This window comes from Thermobia domestica, chromosome 16 (genome assembly GCF_964235325.1).
Source record: "Thermobia domestica chromosome 16, izTheDome1.hap1.1, whole genome shotgun sequence".
NCBI classification, from domain to species: domain Eukaryota; kingdom Metazoa; phylum Arthropoda; class Insecta; order Zygentoma; family Lepismatidae; genus Thermobia; species Thermobia domestica.
In genome coordinates this window covers 72080943-72097034 of record NC_137469.1, presented here as the reverse complement: position 1 = coordinate 72097034, position 16092 = coordinate 72080943, and the positions used below count along the sequence as shown (strand labels likewise).

At 37.2% G+C, this 16092-nt stretch overlaps 1 protein-coding gene across 1 annotated transcript in view; it reads left to right on the top strand.

The window, feature by feature from the left end:
• The first annotated feature begins 11108 nt into the window (after nucleotides 1–11108).
• Nucleotides 11109–16092, top strand: part of LOC145673152 (trimeric intracellular cation channel type 1B.1) — a 60037-nt gene continuing 55053 nt past the window's right edge. The window contains exon 1 of the mRNA XM_081742579.1: nucleotides 11109–11378. Coding sequence (XP_081598705.1) covers nucleotides 11258–11378 — 121 coding nt within the window. The 5' untranslated portion in view covers nucleotides 11109–11257. The remainder of the gene's footprint in view (nucleotides 11379–16092) is intronic.

Below are 16092 nucleotides of genomic sequence, written 5' to 3'. Positions count from 1 at the left end.
GAAACAAATTCAAACTACATAGTGCCTAGCCGATATGTGGCCTAGCATGAATGACGCTTGGGGGTTGGGGATGGTTGGTGAAAAGTAGAAGCTCGAAGGTCACTGAAATGGCACATAATTCTTCAGCAACGAAAATCTAGATAAATATACTTTATCATTGTTATTCTTTTCATGTTCCATGTAATGGCGCGGGATGCACATTTATCGACCGCTGCAATAACTAACATCCAGTAGTCCTGTCATGCCCTTCGCTCTACTACATTACAGTGTTGTAATTTAGAATAAAGTTTGTATGCAAACTTTTTCGTAACTATTAACTGCTGTCGTGCTTATATGCAGATAGACTTCTTTAGATGTTACATTGGATCCAATCTCTTTTGCAATACAGTGACACCTAGACAGCTGACAGGTTCTTCCAGCTAGACTATTTCTTCAGTTATGGGCACAATCCTGCAATGAGACATCTAAAGTTTCTTCACAAGAACTGAACCAAGGTTTCGCCCGTGGCAACGGTCGCCACCCTTGCACATAATGGCTTGGGAAAAAGTATATAAGAAGGAAACGAGATTCTTCGTGAAAAACGAGGTAGCATATAGGGAGTATATAAAATTAGCTTAAGGTGAGAATAAGGTAAGTATCAAATTTAGTTTGAACACCAGTATATATCACTATATCATAAGCTAGAAATAAAATTTTGAAATGCACTTATAGTTGAAAATAATATCAAAGGGTTCATAGCGAGTCATTTTTAAACAAAAATTTACTTTTTTTCCAAGTTGGTCACTAAAAGTTACTTTTTTTTTTTAATTCGTCACTAAAAGTTACTTTTTTGGGAGGTAAAGTGACCTTTTCGTGTGATTTATGTTTTGCATTGGCAGTTTTCTAAGAAATATATAAAAATAAGTGGAAAAAGGCAGAAACTTGTTATTACTTTTCTGAAAGCTTCAGTACTTGCTGCCACATGTGAAACAGTCAGCTGTATTCTCACTTCAGCTTTTATTCTTTCGAAAGCACAGTGGATGGTTGATGGATGATTAAGCTCTCAAGGTGGGGTTGAGAACCCTTCTGTGCCTATTCTTTCTTCTGTCATAATAGTCTTTTAGTTTTCTCTCGTAATAGTTAACGCTCCGCTCAACGTTATGTGTGTGTGTTCGTGTGGTTCATCATGTTCCGTCTTGTGTTATGCATAAGAATAGGCGATGAATTTGAATATTTCATGGCTTTGAGCACTCTCAGTGCTAAGTTAAATATAATGTCTGGGATGAAGAAATTCGGAAATAGACTAGAACTTGTTCCACTTACTCAGAAGCTTCTTATATCTGCTAAGTCTGCTTACTGTAACTACAAAGCATACATAGAAAACCTAAGAAAGGAGGAAGCTCAAAAAGAAGTAAAAGAAGAAAAGATGAAACAAAACAACAAAGAGACGTGATGGAGAAATTGACAAAGGAAAAAAGGGCATAATGAGATTTTGGTCACTTTTTCGTATGCTTTTGGTCACTTTTCAACTACTTACAAGAGGTTAGACCACTATGAGCCCTGGTATCACTTTATAATCAACAACAAAAAGGTTGATATAATTTACATAAATTGCTACAGCAATTTATAACAACAGTAGATTACAATTTATTAACTTTCGATTATTTCTTCTTTTTCGATTATTTAAACGCTTTTATATTATTTTATATTATATTATTATTATATTATATTTATTATATTATTTTATATTATTTTATATTATCTTATGTACTTATTTACTTATTTATTTATGTTTCTTATTTATTCCAGGTTTTGGTGCAGATTTCACACGACGTGTCTATTGAAGATCTCATTGCATAAATTGTAAGTATACACGACTTTCCTACTTTCACCCCTTTTCTATTTATATTAATTATATTTACTTTTTATAATTATTCTGTTTCTTACAATATTAACTAATATTTTTTTTCTTAATTGCAGATTAGCCGGGGTTCCACTAAATTAGTAACTGAGTATCTCCTGGTCAAAACAACAACAGCGTACGTGGATATTGATACTTCTAAGTAACTTATTTCATACAACTATCATGATAATCAACAATAAAATAAATAGATTTTCTTCAGTTTATTTTTGATTAATAATTATATACCAAAAGTCCTACTATATGCTCCTTTCTTGATATTCTATAAAATCTATTATAATTCCATTGTTGTGTTATTGCATATTCAGCATATTTAGGATTCAGAATGTGAAAATTTGATGTAGACGTAAAATTTAAGATATTTAGTTATACTTTATATTTCAATTTTCATATTTCACGGTAGATGCTTTAGGGAGAAAGTCTCTCCCAACCTAAAGTGTTAAATGAGTGCCTCATTTTAATTACTTCTTGAATCTTCCACAAAATCAGATAATTACACACACACACACACACACATAGATAGATAGATAGATAGATAGATAGATATTACCTGTTGTAGTTTAGTGCTTCAAACTCTCTTATTCAGATTTTATTATGCTAGAATTTACAAATATATATATATATTTAATTCAGATACTTAATCTTGAAACTTTCTGAAAATGTCTTCCTTTTTTATATTCGATTCGAAAAATTTAGTTTTCATTTAGATTTAAACCATAAGGTACAGAAAACATTTCGCCTCCGAAAATATTATGCAATGTAATGCGGTCCAGGTATGAAATAGTGACGCATTATGGGGCGTTTACACTTGGTCGATTTAGTCGCACGACTAAATCGACTCGCTGCATTTGCCACTAAATCGAAGCAACTAGGCCGAATCAGATCGATGGATGTGTTCAATTATTTCAACCACAGAAAATAGAGCGTCTTTCAATTCAGTTGCCAGTCGAATAGTCGCCTTCGATCAACAAGCGATTAAGTTGAAGTCCCGTTTACACGGTCGATTAAGTTGAAAGTGACGTCAATTCAACTGAATCGAATGCAAATCGACTAAATGTAAACGCCCCATTAGTCTCCTCTTGGTCTGGACAAAAATGTAATTCTCTTTTCCTTCACATCATTCCATCATTTCCCTTCTATATTTTAACAGTTTAAATCATTATGCATTCTTTCGGCAATACCATTTGAAATTGGATTATTCTGTTATCTAATCATTCTTCAGCAATAACTTCATAGAAGTAATAAGTTTATAAAGTAACAGGAAATCTTAACAAACAACAAACAACTTGAACAAAAATTAAAAAAAACACACAAAATTAACTTATGTCATCTAACGTTTCACGCTAATTCATCCACCTGGGTGAAATACAAATGCTTGTTGTCTCATCGAACGCCACGATTCATTATTACCTATTCCGTTCTTCCTTTTTTATGTTCTCTAAATATTTCTTCCTTTTGTCTTATTCTTCCACTCTATTCTCGATTTCTTCCTTCCCCTTTCCTTGTTTCCTAAACAAATCTTTTTATTCTTAGTTCTCTTTTGCCTTTTATTTCTGGATTTTATCCTTTTCTTTGTACACTTCCATTCCTTAATTTCTACTTCCTTCTTTCCTCTTCTCCGCTTTGACTTTTGACGATCTACTAAATCTTAATTCACGTTGTATCGTTTGTTTCATTTTTCTTCTTGTCCTTTTCCGGGTTTGGAATTTTGTCTTCCTTATCTTTGGTGTTCAACATGTGAAAACTTCAGTTTTCTTTCTTTTACTTTGGGGTGAGTTTTCTTCTGATTTTTCCTCTTTTAATGGACTCCCATCATGTTTCTTTTTCTTGCTTCGATATCTTTCAACAGCTGTTTCCTTATAAGTCTGTTCCTTTAATTGATATCTTGCTTCTCTTTGTTCTTCCGACTCATCTTTAATATCGTCATTATTTCCAATTTCATATTTTCCTTTTTCTTCATTATAATGTCCCATTTTCTGAAACTGACATTTCTCCTGTAATTGTATTTGGTTCTCATAATTTATCTCCTCTTCCATGTATAGACGTACTTTATCTTCCTGACAGAGAGTTTTACTTCTATTCTCATTTACAGTATTTTTTTCCATTCTCAACTTGTTCTCCAATTACAATATCTGGCTTTCCAATATGTTCATTCTCTGTAAAACTATCTTGTGGTTTCTCTTTTTCATCAATTGTTTTGATGCTAACATCACTGTTCTAGTCTTTTACTTCATCCATCTTGTTATGCCAGTATGATGAGAATTCAGAAAAAACTTAGGATTAAATCCTTTTTAAATTCTTTCCAAAACTGAATATTGTATTTAAACATAAATCGTAAGATCTCAATCGGGGTCATCTTATTAAAATTAATCTCTTCGACACTTTTCTGTAGCGTCTCATATTCTTCAATTTTCTCTTCCCGAATAACAACGGTTGGGACTTCCATTAGTTTCTCTTTTATAGACTTCCTTTTCATCTCTTCTTCTACGTTTTCTCCCAATTCATAATCACTTTCTTTACTAATTTCTAAACTCTTCTCTCTTCTTTTCTCTTTGTCTTCAAATTCTTTCCTTTTCATTTTTTCTTCTCGTTTTTCCCATCTTCTGTTTCATATCTTCTCTCTTCTTCCAACTTTTCCATTTCTGCTTTCCTTTTCTCTCTTCTTGCTTTTTAATTTTCAATATAATTTGTTTTCTTCTTTTTAGCTTCTATATTGCTACCTTCTTTGTTCCCACTTCTTTTCACCCTCAATATCACTTTCCGACTTTTCTTTCTTTCTTTTTCCTTTTCTTCAATTTTATCTTCCGGATCGGGTGTTGTTTTCTTAATATTAGTTTCTATATTGCTACCTTCTTCTCTCTCTTATGCTTTCTTTCGTCTTCAGTATCACGTTTCGACTTTTATTTTTCTTTCCCAGTATCGCTTGTTTTCTTTTCATCTCTGGAGTATCGCTTTTCTTCCTTTCTCTTTTCGTCTTCTCTTCAGGCATTGATTGAAAGATGTCTGAGGCGGAGAAAGAGTGTATGGGCAAGCGTGAACGTTCACTCTTGCCCCTTGAGGTATAGTTGGGTAAAGAAAATATAGGAGCCAACATGTAACATTGAGTAAAAGATATTTGCAGAGTAATACAGAAGTTGGCGGTCATAGACTACTAACAAAACGTTTGCATTATAATTTAGAATTTCACAGCCAGAGTTGTTGAGCACATGCCATGTTGCATGGGAATGTCTACAGGCAATGTTGCACAGGAACACAAACGAAGCTAGGAACAGCAAATAAGCAATTCGCATCAGCCATCCAACCAAATACAAAGCATCACTCATCAGTTAAATATACCTGTACTGGATGACATAGATACGTTCTGCCAATTCTGTGGGGAACTATTTTTCAGATACTCCAAACGGTGAAATGTAGATTTCCTGTATCATATGCAACGACTGGTCTCACGAACAATGTTCCAATTTTAAACAAAGGAAGTATGTGTACATGTGTGACCACTGTGTACGTATGCAGCACCGCACGTAACATTTTTGTGTTTCATGACGGATGTTAACGAACTGATTTCTCCTGTTTTCATAATTTGTAATTATAACATGCATGATATAGTACTAACTTTGGTTGGCAGTTTCATTTGACACTAATATGTTTGGTATTTTATAACTTCCCTTATTTCCATGTAACCAGTACATATACGTCTATGATTCAACGTGTTTCTTGGCGTTTATATCTACGCTTCTATGTTTTTATTCGACTGTACACTGTTGCTCCAACCGTTGTTTACTCTAACCCCACCACATGGGACAAAAGTAGAAAATTTTTCCTTCGTCAAAACTATGTTATTCCTCTGTATCCTCTGCTTGCTTTTTCCGCAGTTAAACTATGTGTTATTAGAGATAACAGGTTTCCACATCAAAGACATATTGCGTTTTTCGCTGTCACCATTGCACCACAATTCTTTGATTTACAACTGTTCACTCTTGACCAGGTCGTCCATACTCCTACTACTACTACTTCTAATTCTACTACTTATACTATTGATTCGTATAGCAAAACTGCACGCGTAACGTAAGTAAATCACTTTTTTGAGAATTCATCGTATATTAATGAAAAAAATGTTATGAATTTTTTTTAAAAAAACTTTCGTTGGGCCGGGTTTGAACCCGAGCCAAAAGCAATTATGATTACTAGCCTGGTTTGCTAGCACGCTCGGCTACGAGAGCCGACAGCAGCTAACCTTTGATTTCTGCAATATGTGCTACGTGGCGAGAAACGGATAACTTCAACCAATCAGAACAGCATATTTAGCTCCTATGGCTAGAATCGAGCGTGCTTAAAAATACGCGTTGTGTAAGTATGAATATCTAAGATGTTCTCTCTCTCATTTCTCCATGTTAGTGGATGCTACGAGGAAAAACGGTATTGTTTCGATTTCTTTTAATTTCCAGTTCGAGATGGATCAAATGCTTCAGATAATCACGAAGTGTCAACTTTTGCTATTTTAAATAATAATATATTTATGTACGAAATAAATTCATTTTTACGATGATACTTATATTCTAATAACTAAGAAATCAGTAAATCATAACCTTAATATTCCGTCTTGTTTCAGCACAAAAAAGTAATCTAGTTTCTCATATTAATCAAAGAACACATTAACGATGGCGGTGGTATTGAATACCTTTTAAAGGAATTTCATCTAGCAGCTACTAGAGACCTGTACTGGCATGACTTGGGTGGACTAGCTACGCTATATCGTTGTGGCGGGCCGACATTGCTTCTCTCCTCAGGTCGGGCCTATTAATTGCAGTTTTTTTTAAAATAATGATTTACTTTTGTTAAACTATAATTGGAATAAAGTCAAACGTTGAAGTGTGTGTGTGCATCCAGGTGAACTGAGAGGTTTTACAAAGGTAATGCTATTTACAATTTGTGTTGCTTGGCGATAGATTGCTTATCGGGCCGGGCCAGGCTTAGGACAAAAATCTTCTGGGCCCGGGCCCATTTGAGCAGATTGTACCATATCGCAAAGCAAGCTTTCATTGTGCATATGAAAAAAAATTGATGTAGATCCTGCATGGGATAGTAAGAAAGTGATAACGTATCAAAAAGTGTAAAATACGATGAATTGGGTAATGTCATGTGGGGTGAAGTGGGCCCCTGTACTTTATTTATATGTACGTTCAACATGATCTGTAATTTATCATTGGTGTATATATAATTATATAACACGATTTATAGAGTAAATTAAATTGAACTGAATTTATTTAGGCCTTTAATCTAAGACTCAGACTGGGATAGGGGAGAGGCAAGGATGTGGGAATGTGACGGTGATTGCTTGCTGCAATGTTGTGGACATGTTCTTTCCTCCCTTTGTTATATTCAAAGGGAAAAGATTGAGGAGTGAATTTCGTGATGTTTTACCATAAGATTCGTACCTGGTTAGGACTGATTCCGGTTACGTTAATGAGGCTACATTTCTGAATTGGCTGAAACACATAACTCAACTAAAGCTACAGGGACCTTGGTTACTTGTCATGGATGTCATGCAGCTAATTTGAAGTCATTGGAAGTGCTTGAATATTGCATTCAACAAGAAATGTCACACGACTCACGCATTGCAGTCTTTGGACAAGGCTTTCTTCCGACCTTTGAGTGTATTCTTTAAGCAAGTATGTAATCAGTGGCTTTTCTCACATCCAGATAGAATATCAACTAAAGTTCAGTTTGGTCACCTATTAAATGACGCATGGGGAAAGGCTGCAACAGCTGCTAACGGATTTCCACTAAACAGATTGGCCATATCCGATGATAAACTTGTTCCAATTCAGCCAACGGATGCGCCTAATGAAGAAGCGGTAAGTATTGTTCAGGAGCTCGAAGACAAGAATCGCCACCAACAACAGGAGCTCGAGAGGTTCTATCCTCACCTCGCAAGAGACCTTCAGTGGAGAAGAGAAAGAGAGCAAGGCAGGGATCTGAGAGTTTGACGTCTCCAGACCATATTGCGAAATTGAGACACAAACTCTAGGATGTTTCTTCAATCTGAACGTCCAGACAATGACATCAAGAAATTGAGCAGGAAAAATTCGAGAAAGTCACTTCACTATGAATCCTCGCGTACAGAAAATACTTTTATAGGTGGGCTCTACATATTGGAAGACTTGCAAGTTCTACGGAAAACCTTTCACCTAGGGATGCGCTCGAGTCGAGTCGAGACAGAATTTTCCTGACAAAATTCGAGTCGAGACACAGCTCTTCCAATAGAAAAATATATATTTTTCGAGTCGAGACATCACTTTACACCACATTTTCGAGACGAGACAGTTTCAAATCTTGTCTCGTGCGCATCCCTACTTTCACCAGTGCGACGTCCGGCAAATTTCTCGACTGCATACACTGCCAAGATTGTGGTGTTTGATATCATGAATAATGTGTTGGTGCTTCTAATAAGTTGCAGTTTGTGTGTGGCAAATATTGACTGTTGTTTTATTCTGTATTAACCCCTAGTCTATTTCACTCTACAGTTTCCAGTGGAGGAGGACGCATGTGGGCATTGTGTATGAAAAATATTAACTTTTGTTTCAGGTATGCTTGTATAAGAAAGAAAACTTAATTCTAGTAAATACTATGTCGAGAAAATGTGTCACTTTTTGCCTATCTAGTTGATAAAACATTACAGATTACTTTGGAAGAATTTACATAATTTGTCACATTGCCTATTGTTATCCATATAATTTTGCTCTTAACTCAAACTGGAGATAAACGTCTGGTGTCTAGTTCTAACTGCTATCTTTATACCCATTTGACCCCAATGACTCTCTCTCTCTCTCTCTCTCTCTCTCTCTCTATATATATATATATATATATATATATATATATATATATATATATATATATATATATATATATATGTGTGTGTGTCCTCTATGATCATTCCTACAGAGGAGGTGGGAAAATGATGCCCTCATTTCTAGGAAATGTGGTGCCATTCGGAAAATCTAGACCATCTCCTTTAACCTAGCCGGCATAACCGTGGGATGTAAATCTCAAATTTCATTTCATTTCATTTTCGGAAAATTAGAATTCGGAGAAATAATATGCTACATATATAAAATCAACTAATTATGAAATGTTATATTTTATACTCAAAGAAAAAAGAGTAAATAGATATATAGCAAATACTAATGAAAACTCAAAACATAAAGGTATGACTGATCAGGTATCTTCAGCGACGGGCTTTTATATAGGACGACCCGGGCAACTGCCTGGAGTGCCGCACTTCAGAACACTGCCCTTGATCATAGAGGACACATGTATGATCAAGTGCTTCATCCAATAAAATTACAAAGTTTACGAAGTCCTAATCGATTTGATCACAGTTTTATAAGTAGCCCATCAGCAGGACACCAGAAAATGAAGCATGGATTAAAGTATTCCCTCCATCAGCGTAGGATCTGCGACTAGACAAACTGTCTAGAGCCTGTCTATCTCATCTATGCCCTCGGAAAGTATGCGAACTGTATTTCGGCACCCTCTGACGGAGGAAATTCTCCCTTCGCTTACGGAAAAAAAGTGAATGACCTCAGCTGTTTTGCCAATTTGTCATTCAATCATTTGGCTTGACGAGTGAAGATCGTAGGCTACTTAGAATGGCTAACAAGATAGAGGACAGCGAAGTCCATGAAATAATTCATTTTGGCAACGCTTCCGCATCTAACAATTGAATGATCTCGGTCGCAACAACTTCTCCCTCGTCTTTTGAGGGAGGTACTGGAAAGCAGTCCTGTAGCCAGCCCAAGAATGTAGGGGGGTCCCGACCCAACCATATTATAGTTCATTTGCTAGCCTACCGTGAAACTTGTAGAGGGGCGCTGCCCCCTAGACCCCCTGGATACGGGCCGGCTGGAAAGCACACATCGACTGCAGCGCCAGAAGGCTCTAGTGCCGCTCTAGAACAACTAGAAAGGCTCTAGTGGCGCTGAGCTCATAAGCACCGCAAAAGAAAAATCAACCTTTGGAACAGTTTCATTAGTGGATAGCGTATCAGAAGGTGGTGCAGTGAGGGGCGAAGGGGCATTCGACCATAAGTTGCCTAGGCCGCAAAATACCTAAATCAATCATTGCCCTCCATCTACACATTCAGTGTATTAGTGAGTCCTGTTGTCCTTCAATTTATCCTGTAATATCCCTTAGACAAATTAATAGAAATGAAATCTTTGAGTTTTACGCTCCACGATTATGCCGACTTGGCTAAAGGAGATGGTGATGATGAAATAATGAATGAAATGGTGGAATGAAGAAAGTGGGAGGAAACGGGAGAACCCTGAGTCCATCACAAAATTCACTTTGCGATAGCTGGGTTAAACCAGAGACCCCAAGCACCAGAGGTGAACGCTCTACCACTGAGCCACCGCGGCCCCTTGATAAATTAATGAAGTTGTAAAATTCAAATTGTATTTTCTGAGCAGCCTTACGCGAGCGATAACTTTCTGCAGTGGCATAGCGACGTAAAACTAAACTTGCTTTGGTGTGGAGGCAATTAATGGGAAGAGAATGTTGTTCGCAAGCATCAAAGTTCGTTGAAAATAATTTTGTTATAAGCTATTAAAATCCATTCAGTGATTTGCACACAAGTGAGAATAATTTCTTTAAATGAGCTGTTAACAAACATTTTCGAAGCAGCTCTTCCCGCTGGTATAGTTGCTAATGCGTGGGCCGTTAATGTGCATAGTTCTGGATTCGATTCCTATTCCTTTACTTGGTCCTTTAATCACGCACATCTCGTACCCTACACTTCTATAGATTGAAGCAAGAAACATGGATCTAACACAAGGATAATGTTCGCGGTTCCGCTAGATGGTTAAAGATCTGTCTCTGTGTATAAGGATCTAGTTTCAACTTGAAAAAAAGAGAAAATAAATTGTAGGAAATTTTATATTAGAAAAAAAAAACTAAACTTAATGCACATGAAATTCTAATGAGTATACACTGACTTCCCTGTCTCCCCTCAAGTCTCGCCACTGGTGAGCACAGAGTAGGTGTTTGTGAACATCTTCATAATTACATTTTTAATCTGCGTTTCGTTGCGCTGCGTACCGCTTTCGTAATGGCTTATATGGAATGAAGGCCTAAAGTGTAAGGAGAACTATATTAACATCGTGACCTGGCAACCATGGCGATCGCAGCGCTGCAGACGACGAAATAGTTTTGAAAGCAGACGGAAACGACGAGAGCGATTGGAGTCGGAAGAGAAGTGGATTGGTGAAGGGGTGTTCCGGGAGACTTTCAAGTGTCTACCAGGCCTTGACGACTCCCCGGCAAAATTAAGGACTAAGAGGGAAATATACACAAAACAGGATGGATCCAGAGGGTTTCCTTGACCTGGCGAACCAGGTCACAAAATTAAAAATGTTTCCTTTCTTCGATATAGCACATAGTGCATTATGTGCATTGCATGTGCGCGAAGATCTTGGTCCTGGTAAGTATCTGAAAACTGTTTATTATATATTTATTAGTCCGTAAAAACCTGAAATTACTTGTACCATTTCTCTAAATAGGTTTCACATGCATATTGCTTTGTATAGATAAGTTTTCTTTCGTGATTTAAGTGGGGGGGGGGGGGAAGTTGCAATAAACTGATGAATACTGAATGTTGGGAGTACCCATTAGTGTATTTTTAGTCTGTAACCACAACCTTGGCCTTGAAGTGTATGAAATGGACCTGCTTCAGAATTGGCTTGTAAAGAATGTTTTGGTGTCAGTATCGCTACTTGACTTGTTTGTTTAGCCGGTGTTAATTTGGACATTTTAAAAGACAAGATGTAGTTTACTCCGATCAAGCAGTCATCGAAAAATATATGACAATCTAATATACGATAGAATCTTAACTGATAAGAGGTGGGTTTATAGGTCCAATGAATCCAATAACCGCAAATGAGGCATAGTGCTTGATTTACGGTACCGGCACTAGTATTAAAGGAGGGGAATGGATGATTCGTTTTCCCTCCTTAACATTCTTCATTCTTAAGGGACAGGCGGGAAATATAAGATTTGCTTCATAATTGAGTTTTGAGAGTAATTAAGGGAATATAATAATTACAGTTCTCTGTCAGCGGCGTATGTATTGGAAGTCTGATTTCTTTTCCATGAATGCTAGATAAGCCTGCGAGGCTGATTTAATCGTAATAACCAACAAATAACAGCGATGGAAAATGAAAGTAAGTCGAAGCTGGGTGTATTTAAAGGCTACTATTCCGACATTTGCCTGGTGGAATGAGGCTGAAAGACTGTCGGGATGGTCGGCCGGACTTAATTCCTGATTAATTACTATGCAAGAAAGCTGATACTAACGTGTTGCAATTGTCAACGTGGTGGAAAATCTCTCGATACTAATTGCTCAGCTTCATCTAACTTACAGTTTCTGAAATATATCACTGATTACTTCGTAGATTCTTAGTATGGACGAGCAACACGCCGGAATTTCAAATTGTTAACGGGCTAACTTTCATACATTGCTAGTGGGCCTCAGTGATAGGAGTATATTCCTGGTAGATGCGAGACAGGTTCTTTATCAGTCGTGTAATATATTTCTTCGAAACTCAATAAGTTAGATGAGTAGTATCTAACAAATGGCATAAATACTAAACCTAGTCTAATATAAATTGACATTTATAAGTGTAATGGAACAGCTTCCTGAGTAGCACATATAAATGTTGTGTGTACATGCAAAGAATCCTATATGTTTTTGAAGGGATCTTTAAAAAAGTAATGGTAGTCATATGGATTGGTTTTCGGAACGTATGCTCAGCACCCACAATATTCTTACTTCGGACCCGGGTTTGAACCAGTTTCCATTGCGTTTGTCAGCCGTATTACCGACTGAGCTAGAGCAGCCACAGCACAGCCCTTTACGCAATGTTCATAAAAGATTTTAACTAAAAATAAATTAATCAAATATTGAGACTTCCCTGAAGACGTCCCACCATTGATATGCACCCACATAAATTTTGGATAGTCGGCGCCGTTGGTGCTCACTGTCAGTATCTTCCTGCTTTGTATAAAAATGCAATTATGTAGGAAATGCTTAATATTTAAATTCTCATTTATTTCCCTCCCTCTCCCCTTCTTTTTCTGGTGGTTTGTGCAAGTCTAACTTTTCCCAACCGCGAATTTCGAAAGCCCTGATTTAACTTTTTTCGTCAGTACTAACCATTTATTAAGTAAGGTTAGAACTTAACATTTCATAGTTTTGAAAATAGTAGAAATCAGTTGCATTTGTTGTCCTTAAGTTAATAATGATATAAACACTTGTCCGAAAGATGCTTTATGTAACAAGTTAAAATGAAATTAAGTGAAATCTGAGTTTTACGTCCCACGTTTGTGCCGGTTAGGCTAAGCAGGCGGTGATTATAAGAAATGAATGAAGAAAGTGGGAGGAAAGGGGAGAACCCCGAGAAAACTCACGAGCACGGTGTATGTGCACCAGTCTTCACGGCGCGAGCTGAGATCGAACCAGGGACCCCAAGCACCGGAGGTGAACACTCTACCACTGAGCCACCGCGTCCCCCTGTAAAAAGTTGTTTCATTCAAGGAGTGACCTCATTGAAGGGTTCACTCGAGCTGAAGGTTCTACCAAATAGGAAGTTTATAGATACGATTCAATGTGATAATTTTTCGTGAAGGAATGAGTGTGAATATAAGTAATTTGTCATTGCACAGCATATTGAAATGAATTTTGAGTGATAGGGAAAGTGTTGTATGCATAATCGTACTCTTCCACTATCCTTGTCTATGCGTATACTCACCGTCGCTTACGCGCCTGTTCCTACAGACGCACCCCCTTGCGCTGCTGTCCTGAATGGGTTAGATAGCATTCGTTCTTTTTATTGGCCATCTAGCATAACTTGGTTCGGTTCTTGTTTTTATGCCATACGTCTTTATTTATGCTGAGCCCTCCTGAAGTCAATCTGCAAGCAGTAGTGGAGCTCCTAATTTAGTGCTTGCTCTGCTAAAAGAAATGCAAAGCTCTCACCTGACCTGAGAATGTAAGAAATGTCAAAATTTGATAGAACCATCTGCTGGAGTAATAATTCTTTGAATTGTTACCTCTTACGGCTTATTGCCTGATGTCATTCAATATTCCTTTTTATTGTTAGTGATCAACACCCAAACTTCATTCGTTGCCGGTGTACAAACACTGTGTATGTGTTTTTTTTTTTCTCACGTCCTTTATTCTACTATTTCTTTCATTATCATTATTAAAGTTCTCCTTAACCTCGATGCATAATCGTGGCACACTAGACTGGACATTTCATTCAGTTTAGTCGCTGTGTGTGTTTCTAGGAAAACACATAGTTTTTCTCAGTTGGCTAACTCCTTGGCATTAACCTCTTAACCCTACAATTGACATGTTAAGAAACTTAATACGGAAGGACGGGCCGGTTCTAAGAGACCCAAGTCATGTTTCGTTAAATCGTACATGCGAAACGTACTTATCTTCAAAGTATTAAAAATTTCCTAATTTGATTCAGTGTGTCATTTACCTTAGTGAACCTACATCTATTGATCTAATTTAACTAGCTCTCCTGCCATTGCAAGTACACTCAGGAAGGTGAAGGTATAATGATACCTATTCTGCAATCTTTATGGTTTTAGGACGCGAGGAATGTCCATAAATATTCTACAAAGAATGAAAACTAGATTATAGGAATATGTATATAGAATCCCAAGAGGATTACGCAAGCACAGTCTCAGATAAAAGGTAAATTAAACCATTCGTTGTGCACAGGATAGCAGCAAGTGAAGTTAAACGTATACGTTACTACCTTGCGGAGACATCTGAAAGATACACACCTTTATTGCGAAAGTTTATAAACTGAGAAAATAATAGATTTACTTATATAAATAGGTCTGACAGACCCAGCCTATCCATTATAGGGTTGAGGCAACCATCTGTCGATTTCTAATTGGAGAATGTATGGTTAGCACGTCATTAGTCGTGTCGCCACTGTTTTCCTGACTGGAATGCGTTACCACTTTCTCACATGTCTTTGTTTTACTCACATCGTTGAATAAACGACGCGTTGGTAATTCAGTTTGAATTTTCTTCGTTACTTATTTGTCGGATCCGGTGCCTTATTTGACTTCGGCAATTTACAAGTTAACCTGTTGGCAAATTTTTATTAGATGTTTGTTACAGAAGAGATGCAAACATTAATTACATAAAATGTTAATTTCTCACGATTTTCCAAAAAAGCGGATGCGAGTTTAGTTCGGATAGATTAGGTTGTGCTTCTAAAGTTCAGTAGGTTGGGCTAGTTAAATTAGATTTCAGGGAGCCAAATATTAATTGCATAAGATGTAAAATGTTCACTATTTTCCAACAAATTAGAGGCAGGTTCGATTCTGTGAGGTTAGGTTGATTAGGTCAGATAATTAGGTTCTTGTTAATGACAATAGTTAAAAATTGCAAAATGTTATTTGGTCTAGGAATTAATTCGTGCGGTTGGTACGCACACATTGAAGCTGTAGTACAAACACAAAATACATAAATACCTTAAGAAAAATATTGTCCATCGCTAGCCACCACTTTCGGCCATCTGTCAGGCAATGTACGGATTCCGTGGCGAAAGAAGTCCTCATCCTTGGAAGCGATCCAGTCAGAGACCCATGTTTCGATATCTTCTGAAGAAGTAAACCGCTGTCCAATCAAATCGTTGTTCATGCAATCGAACAAGTAGTAGTACGAAGGAGCAACGTCTGGTGAATACGGCGGGTGGGGTAAAACTTCCCATCCGACATTTTCTAAATAGGTTTTGACCGGTTTTGCGACATGTGGGCGAGCGTTATCATGTTGAACAATAAGTTTATCATGTCTGTTCTCCCATTCTGATCGTGTTCTGGCCAGAGCTTGCTTCAAACGCATTAATTGTCGTCGATAACGTTCTCCATTCATAGTTTCACCCGGTTGCAGCAGCTCATAGTACACCACACCTTTCATATCCCACCATATGCACAGCATAACCTTTGCACAGTGAATATCTCGTTTTGGTTGTGATGGACCTGGTTCACCTGGTTTCACCCAGGCCTTTTTTCGTTTAGGGTTCTCGTAATGGATCCACTTCTCATCACCCGTAATAATTCGATGCAGAAACCCCTTTCTGCTCTGTCGTTGAAGCAGCAATTCGCAAATG